This window comes from Alexandromys fortis, unplaced genomic scaffold (assembly GCF_014885135.2).
Source record: "Alexandromys fortis isolate MF-2015 unplaced genomic scaffold, M_Fortis_MF-2015_v1.1 scaffold_15, whole genome shotgun sequence".
Lineage (NCBI taxonomy): Eukaryota > Metazoa > Chordata > Mammalia > Rodentia > Cricetidae > Alexandromys > Alexandromys fortis.
In genome coordinates, this window is record NW_026067911.1 from 2,988,846 (window position 1) to 3,004,789 (window position 15,944).

Sequence of the window (15,944 nt, forward strand, 5' to 3'; positions counted from 1 at the left end):
TTATCCTGGTGAGATGGGGGAGTAAGAGATGAGAGGAATATGGCACAGCTGTGAACATGACTGCCAAAATGATTACCATGGGTAAAGGCTGCACTTTAACAACTCAGAATTACCCACAGTGATGACATTCAGGTGAGTCTGTATCCCCACGTCTAAAGGGTCAACTTGGCTTGTCCCACCACTTACTGCTAAAGTCCCAAACTTAGGAAGTTACAGTTTCTGTCCCATGGGACACATAAGCTCATGGGTGCACAGTTTGAACACATCAGCTTTTGCCCTAACTCAGACAAGCTCACCCTAACCTTGCTTTGTTAACTCTCCCTCCAGTAGCCCAGCATCTTGGGCTACAGCTGGGACTCGGAAATAGAGCTCTCGCCTGGTGTGTGCAAGACCCTGGTTCTGTTCTGAACACTACAAAATAGGAAACAAAAACAACTATCCTAGTTATTCTGATGTACCCTACAGTGGGAACGTCTGACTGGTCCTCCCATCAAACAGCTAATCTGCGAGTTATGTCATTTTGTATATGAGAGCCTTGACTGCCTTCTAGGAAATACACTGTAACTACATGTCGTTACCCCAATTAACTCCAGCGTTCGAGTTCCTTGACATGAACCTACCGTCATAATCAATTACTATGCAAACAAGTACCAGTGTCTCCTACAGGCACAAACCCAGTCTGCACTGAAAAGAAGAAGAAGCTGGTAGATCATTTGGAGGCTGTGAAGCTCCGTGGTTCACTCCCATTAGCTGCACTGTGAGGAATACATCTGGCATTTGCGTCCCAATGCTAACAGAGGATCTGTCGCTTTTCAGAAACTAGGAAGCCTAACTGCCTCAATCCAGTTGACACTATCTGTAGCCTCTGAGACAGAGAGTGGTGTGATACTATGACAATCCTGAACGTAACACCGGAGCCTTAGCTCTTAGCCTGTTACCCACTGAGAGTGCTTACTACCCCAGCAGTCTTAACCATGAAACCCAGGAGCAGAAAAGCCAGGAGCCTCTGCCATACTGTCTCCAATAACAAGCCAGCTGAGCAAATGAGATTGCTGTGGATCCCCCAAAAGACAGAAAGTAAACTCACCTCAGGGTCTTAGTCTGCCGCTCACAGGACCTCTGTGTTTTCCACACCTGCCCATATGTTCTCCTAAAGCTTCAGAACCTGTGATTGCCACAGGGCTGGCCAGTCTGCCACACAACCAGAGGATCTGTGTAGGGTGGTTAACAGTGGTGGAAGGATTTGGCCATTGCTATGGTGAGTCGCTTGCCCATTCCTCAAGGCAGAACTAGAGAAAAGTTCCTGGAATTCCCAGCCAAAGAAGGCCCTGAACAAGTCTTCTTTTAACCTCCACCTTGGCAAGAGTCACCTCTCAGTCAGGCACCAACCTCACTTTGCAGTGCTAACTGTTTGGGTGGAAGCGTCACCCCAAGTCCCTGGCATCCAAAGAGTCTGGAATGTTTGGGTCGAAGTTCCATCCCAAGCCCCCTCCCCTGAGAGATGCCTCAGTCCAGATGCCACCTCCAAGGAAGCCTGCCAAATGTTGACCCCTCCCCAGAGATGCTCAAGACCACTCCCACAGGGTATTTAAACTGTACCCCAGAGATCAAACACATGGTTTTCCTGTCTGCCTTCCCAGTCTCCTCTCTGGGGGGCTGAAAGGTCACCTGGGAGTGTGGTATCCATTAAACCAGGGCTTTTTCTAAGTCAGTTTGATTTGGTCTGATTTGGATTATTGCATGGGCGAAGAGGTTTATTGGGGCACAAAATCTTTTCATCTGGAGGTCCCACCTAGGAGGCTGCTTTTCCCACTGGCCCAGGGGCACATGTTAGAAAAACACCCTTCGCCCCCACACTCTCCACCAGGCTAAGATAGGCTTCGTCTGGGTAAGTCATTGCCTTAGAGGCCCAGGACCTCATACGATTCGGGCTGTCCTGTGAAAGACATGGCCATGCCGGGCACCTGACCTGACCGGGTCCTTTATAAGGAGACATCCTATTAAGGAATTCCCACACCCCTCTGTTTTTTTTAACCCTAAGTCTACCACAGTGGATGCATTGCACTAGGCTTTGAGTCCTGAGTTCCAGCATAGACTTAAAAAAGAAACACTTACAATTCGAGGCCTGATCTCCAAACGCCCTTGGGCTGCCTTTTACAAAATCTTTTTTAAATTGGGGCTAACACTGTACATCCCTTAACACCTAAAAAACTTTTGCCGTGTAAACCAAACAAGCCCCCTGTATGCTCATGCTCTCTAGATCCTGTTCCCACTCCCCGCTTCTCTAGCTGTTTGTCTACACTCCTGGCATATGATCTGGTCATACTGGGATTCTCCCTACAATGCTTCTGTTCCCCCATCCTCCCCTCTAAGCAGCATAGGTGTTCCATCCTTACGTTTCTGCTCTCCCTTACAGCGTCTGCCAATCTGGTCTTTAATGGGACCACCTGTGTGTTTGCCTGGCCTCTGTAGCCTGCACCAGGATTTTAAGTTGGTCAGCTGACACAGGTTCCTAAAAGCAGTTTTGTCTGTCTGTCTGTTAATATATCTGTGTAAATAATGTGGTTTGTTTTATGTCTGTGTGTGTATGTGTGCTTGTTTTAAAATCTGAAAAACTTGTAACTCCAGATTAAACAGCTACGGAAAAATACAAACCCATGGATAGCCGCCATTTTGGTTGAGGTCAAAGTAAAAACTTCAGCACCATCTTTGGTAAGAGTACTAACGTGTTCTGGCCCTACCAAGGAGGAGACATTCTGCCTCCAATATTCTTTGACTTACTAAAATATTCCTTCTAATATTCTTGCCTTTACTGACATTGGTAAACTGTGACTTATTGGGTAAACGATATGTCTAAATTTAACTTATATGTCTAATTTGGATATACCTAACAGGTAATGGTACCCTAACTCTCAAGTACCATTACAGATCTAAGAGTATGGCACTTAACAAAAGAGCTTCTTAGGACAGAGACATGCCAGCTCATGCAGCATCCTAGAGCTCCTCCAAGAAGATGCATGGTTGCAGAAGAACTTGGAGGCTCGCCTTTGGATATGGCAGCCACACAACAAAAAGCTGCCTTCCACCTCATCAGCTTCCTGGACACTACACTGGCAGAATCAATCGTCTCATCCTGCCAAGACAGACAGAATCCTGGCCTCAGCAGCTAAGGCAGGTACTGCTTCTAAAACTGGTGCTCGCCAAAGACTACGGAGAGACTTGGGATTGCCTGTGCAGAAAAAAAAAAAAAAAAAAAAACCCACCCTGTCATTTCTGCTCATTTATCCCTCTCAGATCTGTCTGGTGGCATTTGATGACTTAAGTTTCTGGTAGCTCATTACTTCCTTTGTTAAGTTTCCTGCTAAAAATACAGACAGGTATGCCCCTTACACAGACATCATAGTCTAGGACTAACAGTTTCATGTGTATCTTCAGAGGTTTAGAGTTTCCAATTTCCTTTATCTGGTCTGGTAAAAACTAACAGTCTCCAGAGCCTATTTTAACCTTACTCATTTTCAAGCATATTTTATAGGTCATTCCTGCTGTCTGGGCCAAGACCAACTTACAGAGGGCCTTCTAGATAATGCCAGCACCTTCACCAGCTCCTGGGACTTCACCATTGGTATCACCTTTCCTGGCTCAAATGGACACCTACCCAACAACTAAAATCTGGTTTTAAAGGGCATATCTGCTCTCTTGTCTCACTTATTCACCCAAGCCTCTCCTGTAACCAGGGTATTTCTCTGCCTATTCCTTCTGTTATTAATGACCCTTCCCATGGCTAGCCCCGTTCATAGGGCCAGTAATAACAATCTATTTTTTCTCCTAGCAACCTGCCTTCTCAATTTTCTCATGAAATAGACTCCTGAGGCCTCCAGGATGGCAGTAAACTGGATGCCTCTCCAGCCACACCTCCCGCTTAGTGTGAGCCCACCAACTCCTAACTCTCTCCTTGCCTGCATCCTCTCATACCTGCAGGAAGTAGCCAGACTTGAAACAGTGCCCCTATACCCAAAGAGTCTGGGATGTTTTGGTGGAAGTTCTAGCCCAAGCCCCTTCCCCTGATAGTTGCCTCAGTCCAGACTCCACCTTTGAGAAAGCCCATCAAATGCTGACTATAATTGTCTGTCCTGTCCCTTTAAGAGATAAGCCCCGCCCACTCCCCCCCACTTGTCTCTGTTTCTCTTTCCCTCTCTTTGCTCTTTCCCCTTTCCCCCTTTTCCCTTTCCCCTCCATAACCCACTAAATAAATACCCACTTTCTCTACATGGCATGCCTATCCATCTCTGTCTCTCACCTGCCAAGTGGCTCCCTGACTGGGGCCCATTGGCCCTCGTGGCCCACAGGCCACTGGGGGAACCGCAGCATTTTACCACCGCAGCTCCTTGTGGCCTGCTGCCTGCTGCAGTCACTTGGGGAACAGCGCCGCTATATTTTTACCAACACTGACCCCTCCCCAGAGATGCTCAAGACCACTCCTACAAGGTATTTAAACTGCCCCCCAGAGAACAAGCAAATGATCTCCCTTCCCTGTCTCCTCCTGGGGAGCAGGAACACCACCTGGGAGCACTGGTATCCAATAAACCTGGGCTTTTTCTAATTTGGTTTGATTTGGTCTGATTCAGATTACTGCGATGGTGGAGAGGTTTATCGGGGTGTAAAAACTTTACTAACCTAGTGTGGAAGGTTCTGGAGATCACTCTCCACTTTCATGCAGCTATGTTACCCAAATACTGTTTAAGGGGGTGGTTCTCAAGTAAAGACTGCATTTCCTGGCAGGTAAGTCATGTGGGTTACTGGGTGCCCCAGATTCTCAAATTTGGCAGGTCTGAGTAGGGCCCAACCATTTACATCCTGACGTGTTTTGAAGTAAAGCTCGCCTGAGCCTGCCCACATCAGAGCCCTGCTTTCAGGAGACTCACCTGTGTCTTTTGAGCTTCCTGTGTGGGGTCTATAACCTGAATAGAGCACATGACAGAGTCACGGAGTCTTGGAGCCTGAGAAGGCTGAAACAAACTTCTCTGTGCAGGTTATATAACCAACAGGACACAGCCCTAAAAGAGGACCCTGGAGGCCATCTTGGAGCTTTTGGGGAGAGCCTATCTAAGAGTTCAACTCCAACAAAAGTTACAAGAGGACAGAGGCAACCAATTCCCAAGCTTTGTGTATTTTCCTCTTTCCCTAACGTGTTTCTAGCAGCTGCAGCAGCTTAAGCATCTGAAGCCCCTCTGATAAAATGACAGCACCAGGAGCCCACCCTGGCAAATCAATTCAAATCTCTCTGTATTCTGAGAGATGTCATGTAACTATCTCCCTGAAACTGAAACATTCTCTCCAGAGAGGGGGCAGAGGTTCTTACAACTGAGGAAGCCAATGAAACTCCCAAGGCTCAGAAAACTCTGAAACTTACAGGACTCATGAGGCTTTTTAGTGATGTAGCCACCTTTGCCTCAGTCATGTTCCTGTAAGTAACCCCAATAAACTAATGGGTTCAGTGAGCTTGACTTGAGTGGAACCATTCTCTGGTGTCACTGGTGCCCTATTTGGGGTGACTAGATAGACTATTGCTCCTGTCTCCCCAGTAAAAGTTCCACAAGAGAAGGCCCTGTTCTCTTTGGTCAGTACCAGTTCCCTTCTGCTGGTAACCCAAAGCCTCAGTTCAATACATCTCACCTGTATGTGCCCCCACGTGCTTGACCTCATCTCCTCGCCATTCTTCTCCAGGAACAGAACCTACCCCAGGAAGCCAGGACCTGGAACCTTTACCATAAAAACTATTGCATCCTGATCAAGTTGGTTAGGGTCAGTCCTGCCTCCATCCCAGGAGTTGCCAGATTTTGTGAAATAATATTTTATTTTTGCTTAGACAAATTAGACCCAGATTTCCCAGTATTTGGCTCCTCCAATAGGGATATCTCACTCTGTATGGCACCACTACCTCTAAGTCAAAGATCTCAACCAACTCACCAGCTAACATGGGGAAAAATGACGTGGAAATTTAAAACAATATACTTGAGCAGACCACCCATCTCCCCTGGTTAACTTCTGTGCTCAATATAAATACAATCAAGGCTTACAGAACAGCCTACCACCGGCCAACAACTACACAACACTCAACAGTCTAGGAATAACCACCCCCTTAGCATTCATCTTATTATCTCAATGATTTGGTTGCTGAACACTCACCATAGGGCAGTGACAATTTAAACAATACACAGAAAAAAAAAAATTTTAAAGAAGTGTCATTCCAGAAACTAAGCCAGGAACACAGTGATTGTTTATGAAGAAAACCAGAGAGCTTCGCAGGGGTAGGAGGAGGGACCCAAAGGAGAAGCGTAGCATTGTTCTGCCCAAAAGACCTGGTTTCCTAAAGCTCTGAGGGGTGCCCACACTAATCTATACCAGGAAATTCTCATGTTGATCAATTTTAAATGAATCTGAAAACCTCAATAAAAATGGGGAAATGGCCAAAGGAAATGAGGAAGTCATTCACAAGAGAAAACGAGATAAGAAAGATCAGCTCCATCCCACTAGGGGAGGGGGGCCAGTGAGTACCTAATGTTGCTTCTGGAGGTCATGTGACAGGGAGCTGCTGAAACCTTCGAGCTTGCATCTCTCACTTGAAAGCATCACTTACAGAAGCCTCATTAAAAGAGAAGTAAACTGAAGGCCTAGCACAGCTCATCACATCATTTATATTCTTTTCCTTTTCTATTTTCATGTGTGCACAGTGTGTGGAGTGTGGGTACATGTACGTGCAGAGGCCTGAAGTGGACATCAGGACTGGCTTCTGCCTTATTCACCGAGGCTCTCTCAATCCCAAACCCAGAGCTCATCTATACGGCCGTCTTGCTCTGGCAATCCCTCCTCTCTGCCTTCTGAGGCTATATATTTATAAATACAGATATATTTACACATACCTTTTCATAGCACCTCTGACAGCCCTCCTTCCCCACCAGCATCCTCAACTCCATGGCCTAACTCAGTCTCTTAAAAGATACTTGAAAGAAATTTTATAGTGTCCTACTAGGGCAAAATTCAGCATGTAGCAAGACCGAGGTATCCTTGCAGGGCCCTAAGGTAAGCAAGCCTGAGGGATTATGTGTCTGATTTTTGTCATTACTAACCCCTTAGGAGAAAGGAAACCCTGAGGATCAGAGCCCCCGCCACCCCAGCCCAATGCTGTAGCAGCTTTACAACAACCCCATCCTTGGGTTGGGAAGTTTGTCCTTCTGCCAAAAGGGCTCAACATCTCCGAACACCATCATGGACATAGACGAAGTACTGAACCAATGGGCACAGAGTGCGGAACTAATTCTGCTATGAATCGCTGAGAGTTTGTCCATTATAGCACCCGGTGTTTGGAACTACTAGTTTCTGGAGAGAAACACAAGACCTTATAGATGAATATGGAGTTTGGGAGAACTGTGTCTTATCCCTTTCCTACTTAGCTAGAATGAAGATTTCAGTGGGCAAATTCCCATTTTATAGAGAAAGAGGGGAAAAGGCATGAGATGGGGATGGGGTGAAGAATAGGAGGAAGAGGAAGAGATAAGATCATGTGGCCAATGATGGGAATGGGTAGTTCACGAATAGGGATTCACCTGGCAAAGGCCTGGAGCAGGAAAGAAGAGACAATGCCAGACATCCAGGCTGCAAAAAGAAGGATGCAGAAGTAACAGATGTGGTAGGCTAGGTCATGACGGTAGGTAAGTTAAATGGCAGGCTAAAGAGCTAAATGTCATCCCACAGGAAACAGGATATCATGATGGGAAGAACACGGGGAAGGGGTCTGAACTTGTTTCCACCTCTGAAGAGCTTTATGACCTTGGGTATTGTACCTCCCTTCCACCTCCATGTTCTCACCTATGAAACTGGCTATGGTAAGATTTGAGGAGTGTTTATCTACAAAGGGCTTACAACAGTGCCTGGCTCCCAGCCACTACATAATAGCTGGCTACTGAAAGATATCGTTAGTCTGGCCATGTCTAATCATTCTGGAACATCCCTTCAGAAAACTGCCAGCAGCCAGCCTAGACATGGGAGAGTTATCATGGACGTAAGATTGCCTTTCCAAATTCAAAGCATTCCTCTATGAATATAAATGCTTCTTTTGGCCAAAGCTGCCGCGTTTCATGAAGAAATGTAAACCTCACTGGAAGAGGCAAAGTTGGGTTGGACATGGAGCTTATGGGAGAGTACTTGCCTAGCCTGACCAATACCCAGCACGCACAGAGAGGAATATACAAAGTCTAATTTGGTACCTCGCACACACGCACATACATGCATGTGCATGCACAATCATGCATGCGCGCACACACACACACACAATACACACCAACACTCCTGTGGCATGACCTTACATTACCTAGATTTTTATCAAACCAATGCAGCCCAAGTGGCAAGATACACCATTTATGAGAAGATAGCTCTGAGCTAAAGTTGAACGGAGGAGAAGGAAGGTGTGACCTAATACATGGATGACTATCGCAATGATGCCTAGGGACTTACTTCCAGATCCATCCTTGACTCTGGGCCCTTCAGGCTTGGCCTCAGACACGATGTTGGCATTGGCGTTGTTCTCCATCTCAATCACAAAGTCACTGTCCTCTTCAAACTCGGGGTGGCTGAAGATCCAGTCCAGCGCCCTTTCCAGGTTATGATTCTGAAGAAAGGAGAACCACAAGGCATTCAGTGTCCAGGCCTCATCATGTCCCAAACCTTTGCACCAGGGGTCAAGCAGCTAGGCAGGAGCTAGCTGACTGGTCCTAAGCACCTCTGAGTGAGAAGCTCAGACTCTGCCACTCCCCCACACACACCCTACCACTCAGTCACCAGAAAATGAGCTCCAGAGTCCCCACTTGTCTTAGCTCAGCTTGTTGTAGGCTGGTGCCATGATGAGGGATGCAAAGGGCACAGGGCAAGGGCAGTGTTTCCACACGGCCCTTTCTACAGCCACAGTAATTAGATACACTATCTTCTCTGTCTTTTGCAGGCACCTAGTCAGAACAGGCGAAAGGACCTGGGAGCAGACAGCCACTCAGAATGAGTTCTGATGGGGAGGGGCCATTGAGAGGGGGTTAGCAAGAGTTCTTCCCCGACTATTAAACAGATGCCTACACCACCAACCCCTTGCTGCACAGCCCCTCCTAATGAACTGTGACAGTCATAACTACAGCAGAAATTCTTCTCTGCAGAGGAAAACAGCGGCAGAGAATTCCAAGGACTTTCTACAAGGGCCATCGAGACACATTTCTCCAAGGTCTCGATAGCAAAACAGCATGATTATATCTTATACGGTTTCTTACCAAGTCAGAACCCTGGCACCCTCTTTGCTCTGAAGCTGGCAAACCCCAAGCAGATCTGTGAGGCCCACTAAGGAACGTTAAAGATCTTGGTCACATCGCCCCAGCTCCACATCCCCTCAGGCCTAAGCTCGCCATGTCCCTCATTGTATACTACATGAAAATAAATCATCATGACGTGTGATGGGACACAGTCAGACAATGATTCAAAATGATCAAAGACACTGGGAGGTCTCTACTGCCAAGGAGCAAACTGGAACCCCCTCCAGCAAGGCCAGAATTCGCTAGCTCAATCACCGGTGCTCACCGTGGCTCGTAGGGCCTGCACGGCCTGATTGCGCTGAAATCCCATGGACGTGATGATAGCTACAATTTCCTCAGGAGGTTGGTTGTCCAGTCCAGTAGCACCAAATACAGAGGCTCCAGCCCCTCCATACCCAGGGATGGACAGTGGTTCAGCAAAATCTGAGGAAAATAACTATACTAAAATTTTTCTGGTTTTTTTTTTTTGTCTTGAAAACAAACATTGTAGGAGTAATGTAGAAAAATATATGAAGTTGCTTAATCAAGGATCCTAGAACCAGATCTAAGGTTAGAGATGTAAGTCAGTTTAACAGAACTGTGAGGTTGGAAAGGCCAAGGTCACATGACTTCCAAGCACCCCTTTCAGCCGGGAAAACAGCCTTTTCATCAAATGGTGCCAGGACAACTGGTTAGCTGCATATAAACCATGAAGACACAAAATCAACGCAAGAGAGATCTTTGTCTTAAGCACAGGAGCTAAAAGTATTAATTTTAAAAATTAATTAAAATAATTTTAATCTCTTTAAATTAAAAGAGAAAACACGGAAAGTCAGTCTTTGGGACACTGGATTAAGTGATGATTTCTTATATACAACACAAAAAGTGTAATTCATCAAACAAAAAAGTAGATGTAGCACACACCATCAAAATTGAATAAGTGTCCACTTAAAAGAAGTGAAGACAGGCCAGGCAGTGGTAGTGCAGGCCTTTAATCAAGCACTCAGGAAGCAGAGGCAGAAGGATCTCTGTGAGTTTGAGACCAGCCTGGTCTATAAGAGCTAGTTCCAGGACAGGTTCTAAAGCTACAGAGAAACCTTGTCTAGAAAAACAACAACATCAACAACAACAACAAAAGAAGTGAAGAAGAACAGGAAACTATCTCTGGAAATTGTACCTAGAAACCTGTATCTAGAACCTGTATAAAGAACTCTTAGAACTTAATAACAAAAAGGTAAAGAACTAATTATGCCCCCAGTGCTATCAGTCATTAGGGAAATACCTCTTGAAATCACCCTGGCATACCACAGTACATCCAGGAACCACTGTAAGGAAACAGCTAACAGTGAGAATTCAGAGAAACTGGAGCCCCCATTCAGCATGGGTGAACATATGGGTGGGAGTTCAGCCACTGTGCAAAACTGTTTGACAGTTTTCAAAATTTTAAACATAGAACTACATCAATTCTGTTCAAGAGAAACAAATTATAAATGCACAAATGCAAAAAATGTTCATATTTCCAGTCACATTAGTAAACGCCAAAGAATAGAAACAACCCAACTGAGTATCATCTCTGCTGGAAGGACAATAAATTATGGTATGGCTATACAATAGGATACTATATGTCTGTTAAAAGGAAGCACTTTCATGCTACAGCATAAGACCCCTAAATACACTATGAAAAGCAAGAGAAGCCTGACACAAAAGGCCTCTCCCATTCACACGAATGGTCAAAAACAGGCAATTCATAACAATTGTAGGATACCCATAAAGTAGATTAGTGAACACTAGGCATTGGAGAGAGCAAGGACGTGGGAGAGACGGTGTCATAGTTAGGGTTTCTATTGCTTTGAAGAGACACCATGACCACAGCAACTCTTATAAAGAAAACATTTAATTGGGGTGGCCTCCTTATAGTTTCAGAGATTCAGTCCATTATCGTCATGGTGGGACATGAAGGAATGCAGACAGGCATGGTACTAGAGCTAAAAGTGCTCTATCGTACAGGTAACAGGAAGTCAACTGAGACACTGGACAGTTTCCTGAGCATAGGAAACCTCAAAGCCTGCCCACCCAGTGACATACTTCCTTCAGCAAGGCCATACCCACTCCAACAAAGCCACGCCTCCTAATAGTGCCACTCCCTATCAGAGTATGGGAGCCAGTTACATTCAAACTACTGTAGATGGCTCCAGTCTATAGCATTTCTTTTGGGTATACAAAACTTTTCTAGAATTAGACAGCTGCTTAATTGTGATGTGACTAAAATCCACGTGAATGTACCCTTCTGACGGATATATAACTGACATCTTCAGAAAGTAGATGAAACAAGAAGCTAAGGAGAGGGCCTCCATTTCTTCAGTTTTCTATTTCAAACTTGAAGTAGACACCACATCTTTCTAATCTTTTGATCAAAAAGCGTGGACACCTTAAAGGAGGAAGTGATTTCAAGAAAGTTGTTGATTCAAAGATTAAGACGGTGACTTTGCTCAAACTGCAGCATTTTGCCATCTGAAAACTCCTCTGTAGGGATATACCCTTGGGAATATGAACCCCAAATCGCTCCCATATTGCCACCTACCAGGTTCCTCCATGTGCATAATAATCCAGTTGAAGGCCACCTCGGCTCCCGTGTTTCCAGTGAAGTACACGGCCTTGCGGCAGGCTTCCAAAGGGAAGCCCATCTCGGCCAGCTGCATCACGGAGGATTCGTCAATGTCTGAGGCTGCAGAGCACAGCAGGATATCCCACTGTGAGAAACAGGACTTTCCACTTCCCGCCTTCATCACTCTTCAGCCCCTTCTCTACAGACTGCCTGAAGTCCATTTCGTTGGGTCTTAATTTGACTTCTTTTTATGCCATCTAACTATTGAGCTATTCGTGAGAATAAATGGTATTGTTACCTCCATTTACACATGAGGTAACAGGGACATACAGAGCAGAAAATAAATTCTTTCAGCCCACACAGTCCCCCCCACCCCCCGCCAAGGACTGCTGGCTCTCAAGCCTACACTAACCCTCCTGAGCCATAAGGCCCACTCACACAGCATGTTGTTGGCCGAGATTTGTTGCTTATTCAACTTCTAGGCCCTTCCACCCAGGAATAGCTGCACGTATCCAGCACAGAAAACTTCTTTGCTAAACTATCACAGAAAAGCTTGTCACACTAGGGGGGCTGAAGAGTTAAGAGAACTTACTGCTCTTCCAGAGGGCCCAGGTTCTGTTCCCAGAGCTCACACATGGTGACTCGCAACCCTCTCTAACTAATTTCCAGAGAACCTGACACTCTCTTCTGGCTTCTGTGGGCATCAGACTTTCACATGGTACACAGACATGCATACAGAGAAGACATCCATATGTATAAAATAAAAATAAACCAATCTTTAAAACACGTCACACTAGTAACAAATATAAGACACCAAAAACATTTTTAAAGATACCTACGGTCTATCAACTGGTTCATCAGGCGATCTGAAAATGAAGGGACAGGTTATAAATGAGAGCTAGCCATGGCCAACAGTGTTAGAAAAAAGAAACCACATCAGTCCAGGACATTCCCAGACTCTCTCACGCCTGGTTACCCACCCCCCCCCCCCACACACACACATACCACCTGAAAAACATAGTTCATTACAGTAATAAGGGAAAACAGTAGGTTTGGGGCACTTAGACACAAATAAAACAAGAAGTTCTGACATTTCTGTGAGCTAAATAGTTTCAATCCCTACATTTATTTCTAAGAACACTGTCTACTTGCCAATCAAGAGTCTGTACTGAACATTGTTGATATGAGCAGTAAGAAAAACTATTCTGAGACCCCCTGCTGCTCACCATTGCCTGTCTGTAAGCCCTTCCAGAAGCCACCTGCCACCAGGACCCCAAATCAATGACTCGGAGTATATGTGTTTGCAGTGCGCAGTGCGGCCATGCTTCGTTCCTATGTGTCTAGTCGATGACCTCACAGGGAGCAGATCAGTGGTGGAATAGTGACTACCCCTGGCTGGAGGAAGGTGGGAGGCAGTGGGCGTCCTTCCAGTAGAAGATGGTACCTATTGAGTCATCAAGAATGACTATAGAATAGTGACTACCCCTGGCTGGAGGAAGGTGGGAGGCAGTGAGCATCCTTCCTGCAGAAGATGGTACCTTTTGAGTCATCAGGAATGACTATAGGGGGACTGATGTCTGGAAGTTCCTCTTCTCCTGGCTGTAAGCCCCTGGCTCTGAGGTGGCTGATATCTAGTAGGTCTGGCATATCAATAGAAACATCTGCAAAACAAAAGATTATGCTCATTGGACTCTCCAGAGTCCACAATCAGTTCATTATAAATCTGTTTGAGTTCACTGCATGCATGCATCTAGGCAGCCTAAAGGATGCTCAGCACAACAGACTTGTCAAGCCATAAGGTTAATGGAAGGCTCAAGGAAAAGGGCAGAGAGTGGCGGGACAGAGGTGTCACACTGGACAGCAGCAGGTCAGAGAAGTCAGTGATCACGGACTAGCAGCCAGGCTACCCGCGGTCCAGACGCACTTCACTTTGTGCTTTTTAAAATATGTACATGATTTAATTTTTTAAAATAGGGATATAAATTTAATTTCAAAAACCATGAAGCTGCAGTACGTTTTCCTGTGTTAACCATCTGAGCTTCCCTTTAGCTTATTCTGGACAATGATGGCCTCTATGACCGTTTCACACTGACCCCACTGCTCTGGACTGCCCCAAGCATGCATATCATGCATATGGGAGAGGAGGACGTCTTTCTGAACTATGTTATTACACACAGTGGAGCCTGCCATGACAGTAGGCCGTGTGCATCCACCATGACAGTAGGCTGTGTGCGTCCTTCATGACAGTGGGCTGTGTGTGTCCGCCGTGACAGTAGGCTGTGTGCATCCACCATGACAGTAGGCTGTGTACGCCTGCCATGACAGTAGGCTGTGTGCTTCCGCCATGACAGTAGGCTGTGTGTGTCCACCATGACAGTAGGCTGTGTGCATCCACCATGACAGTAGGCTGTGTGTGTCCTCCATGACAGTAGGCTTTGTGTTTCTGCCATGACAATAGGCTGTGTGTTTCCGCCATGACAGTAGGCTGTGTGTTTCCACCATGACAGTAGGCTGTGTGTGTCCGCCATGACAGTAGGCTGTGTACTCCTCTACCCAGCAGTTCTTCTTTCCTGCATGTTCCTTCCCTGCCCCTGTTGCACATTTGAGTTTGAGAACCCCTAATTTATATTTTATTCAGACCATACGAGAAATTGTGATGATTCTAAGTTACAAATGATAAAACTCAAAACAACTTGACTGAATTTTGCGTCTACCCCTGGGTGCTCTGGGAGAAAGACAAAACCCTCTTGGCTCAGTGGCATTTGACCTACTCAGACACAAGATTTCTAAATAGCACCTGAGACTTGGGGCTACACCTCTGCAAACAGGAACAAAAGTGGGTTCAACTCCAATTTTAGGGTTATGTCCTTCAGGCCTGAAGAATAACTGCCTCCAAATGATGACCAATACGTAAATCCTACTCAAGACAGCAAAGTGGGCTGGGCATGGTAGAAAATGCCTATAAACATGGAACTTGGGAAGATCAGAAGTTCAAGGCTAGACTCCTCTACACAGGAACTTCAAAGACATTCTGAACTACATGAGATCCTGCCTCAAAAAAAAAATTAAACAAGTAAGTATAAATGTAACAATAATTCAAGAACATAAGCTAAGTTTGAAAAGTTAAATTTTAAGGACCAGTAGAACCAAACACAGGACACAGGTCAGGCATACAACATTGATACAACTGTTCCTGAAAGGAAAGGTTCAGGCCTTCCTTGAGATTCCTTCAAACAGTCAAAAAATCTGATTTCATTTTTATTCCTTCACAAAAATTCCAAGAACAACAACAAAAAGAAAACTGTCCAAAGCAGTCAAAAGTTTTTCTTCTCAAGTATCTAGTCGTCACCGCCCCCCCCCAGAAGTCAGTAGGGCACACAGTGATCAGTGCCCTGCTCTCAGACCCTCTCTGCACCCTAACCTCCTCCGCAAGAAAACCAAGGGTCTCCTGGGAATCAGGAATAGCCCCACACAAAGGACGAGCTGTCACTGTGTGCCCACCAGCCGCAGGCTCCCTAGGAAATCACCCTGGCTGGGTTTCATCCTCTTTCCTGTCCCCTTCCACCAGTGTTTGGATGACTCCTAAGATTTGCAATGCTAAGTTGCAGAAATGCTCAAACACAATCCCTAAGAGATTGGCAAACAGTCTAAAGTCCTTACCTGAGAAGCTATCAAAGGCAAAAAAAAACACATCCTTCCACCTCCTAGAGCCACTTAAGACCTGTCAGATTCAACCCTGGCAGTGTAGGAAATGGCCTTTATGCCTTGTCTAGAAAATAAGCCTTCCACAGTGACCATGGGCCTTGCATATTGGTGAGAATAAAGTACCATGAAGCCCAAACCACATTCTTCATTATACTGTACAAAGCAACTGTTTCCATGTGGCTGTTGTTAGTAAAATCTGTATGATTTTGATGAATGTCAGGGGCACCTGCTGTGTTCAGAGGCAGGGGAAGGCTGCTAGGAGGATCCTGTATCGAGCCTCCCTGTTGTCGTCTTCCCCGCCCTGTGTC

General features: G+C 45.7%; 1 protein-coding gene across 4 annotated transcripts in view; it reads right to left on the reverse strand.

Moving 5' to 3' along the window:
• The window catches only part of Usp13 (ubiquitin specific peptidase 13), a 117,371-nt gene that overhangs the window by 11,249 nt on the left and 90,178 nt on the right, over positions 1 to 15,944 (reverse strand). For all 4 annotated transcript variants that reach the window (XM_050138372.1, XM_050138374.1, XM_050138373.1 and 1 more), the window contains 5 exons: positions 13,470 to 13,592; positions 12,771 to 12,797; positions 11,908 to 12,051; positions 9,613 to 9,770; positions 8,512 to 8,665 (listed from right to left, as the gene is read on the reverse strand). In XM_050138372.1, the coding sequence (XP_049994329.1) occupies positions 8,512 to 8,665; positions 9,613 to 9,770; positions 11,908 to 12,051; positions 12,771 to 12,797; positions 13,470 to 13,592 (606 nt within the window). The remainder of the gene's footprint in view (positions 1 to 8,511; positions 8,666 to 9,612; positions 9,771 to 11,907; positions 12,052 to 12,770; positions 12,798 to 13,469; positions 13,593 to 15,944) is intronic.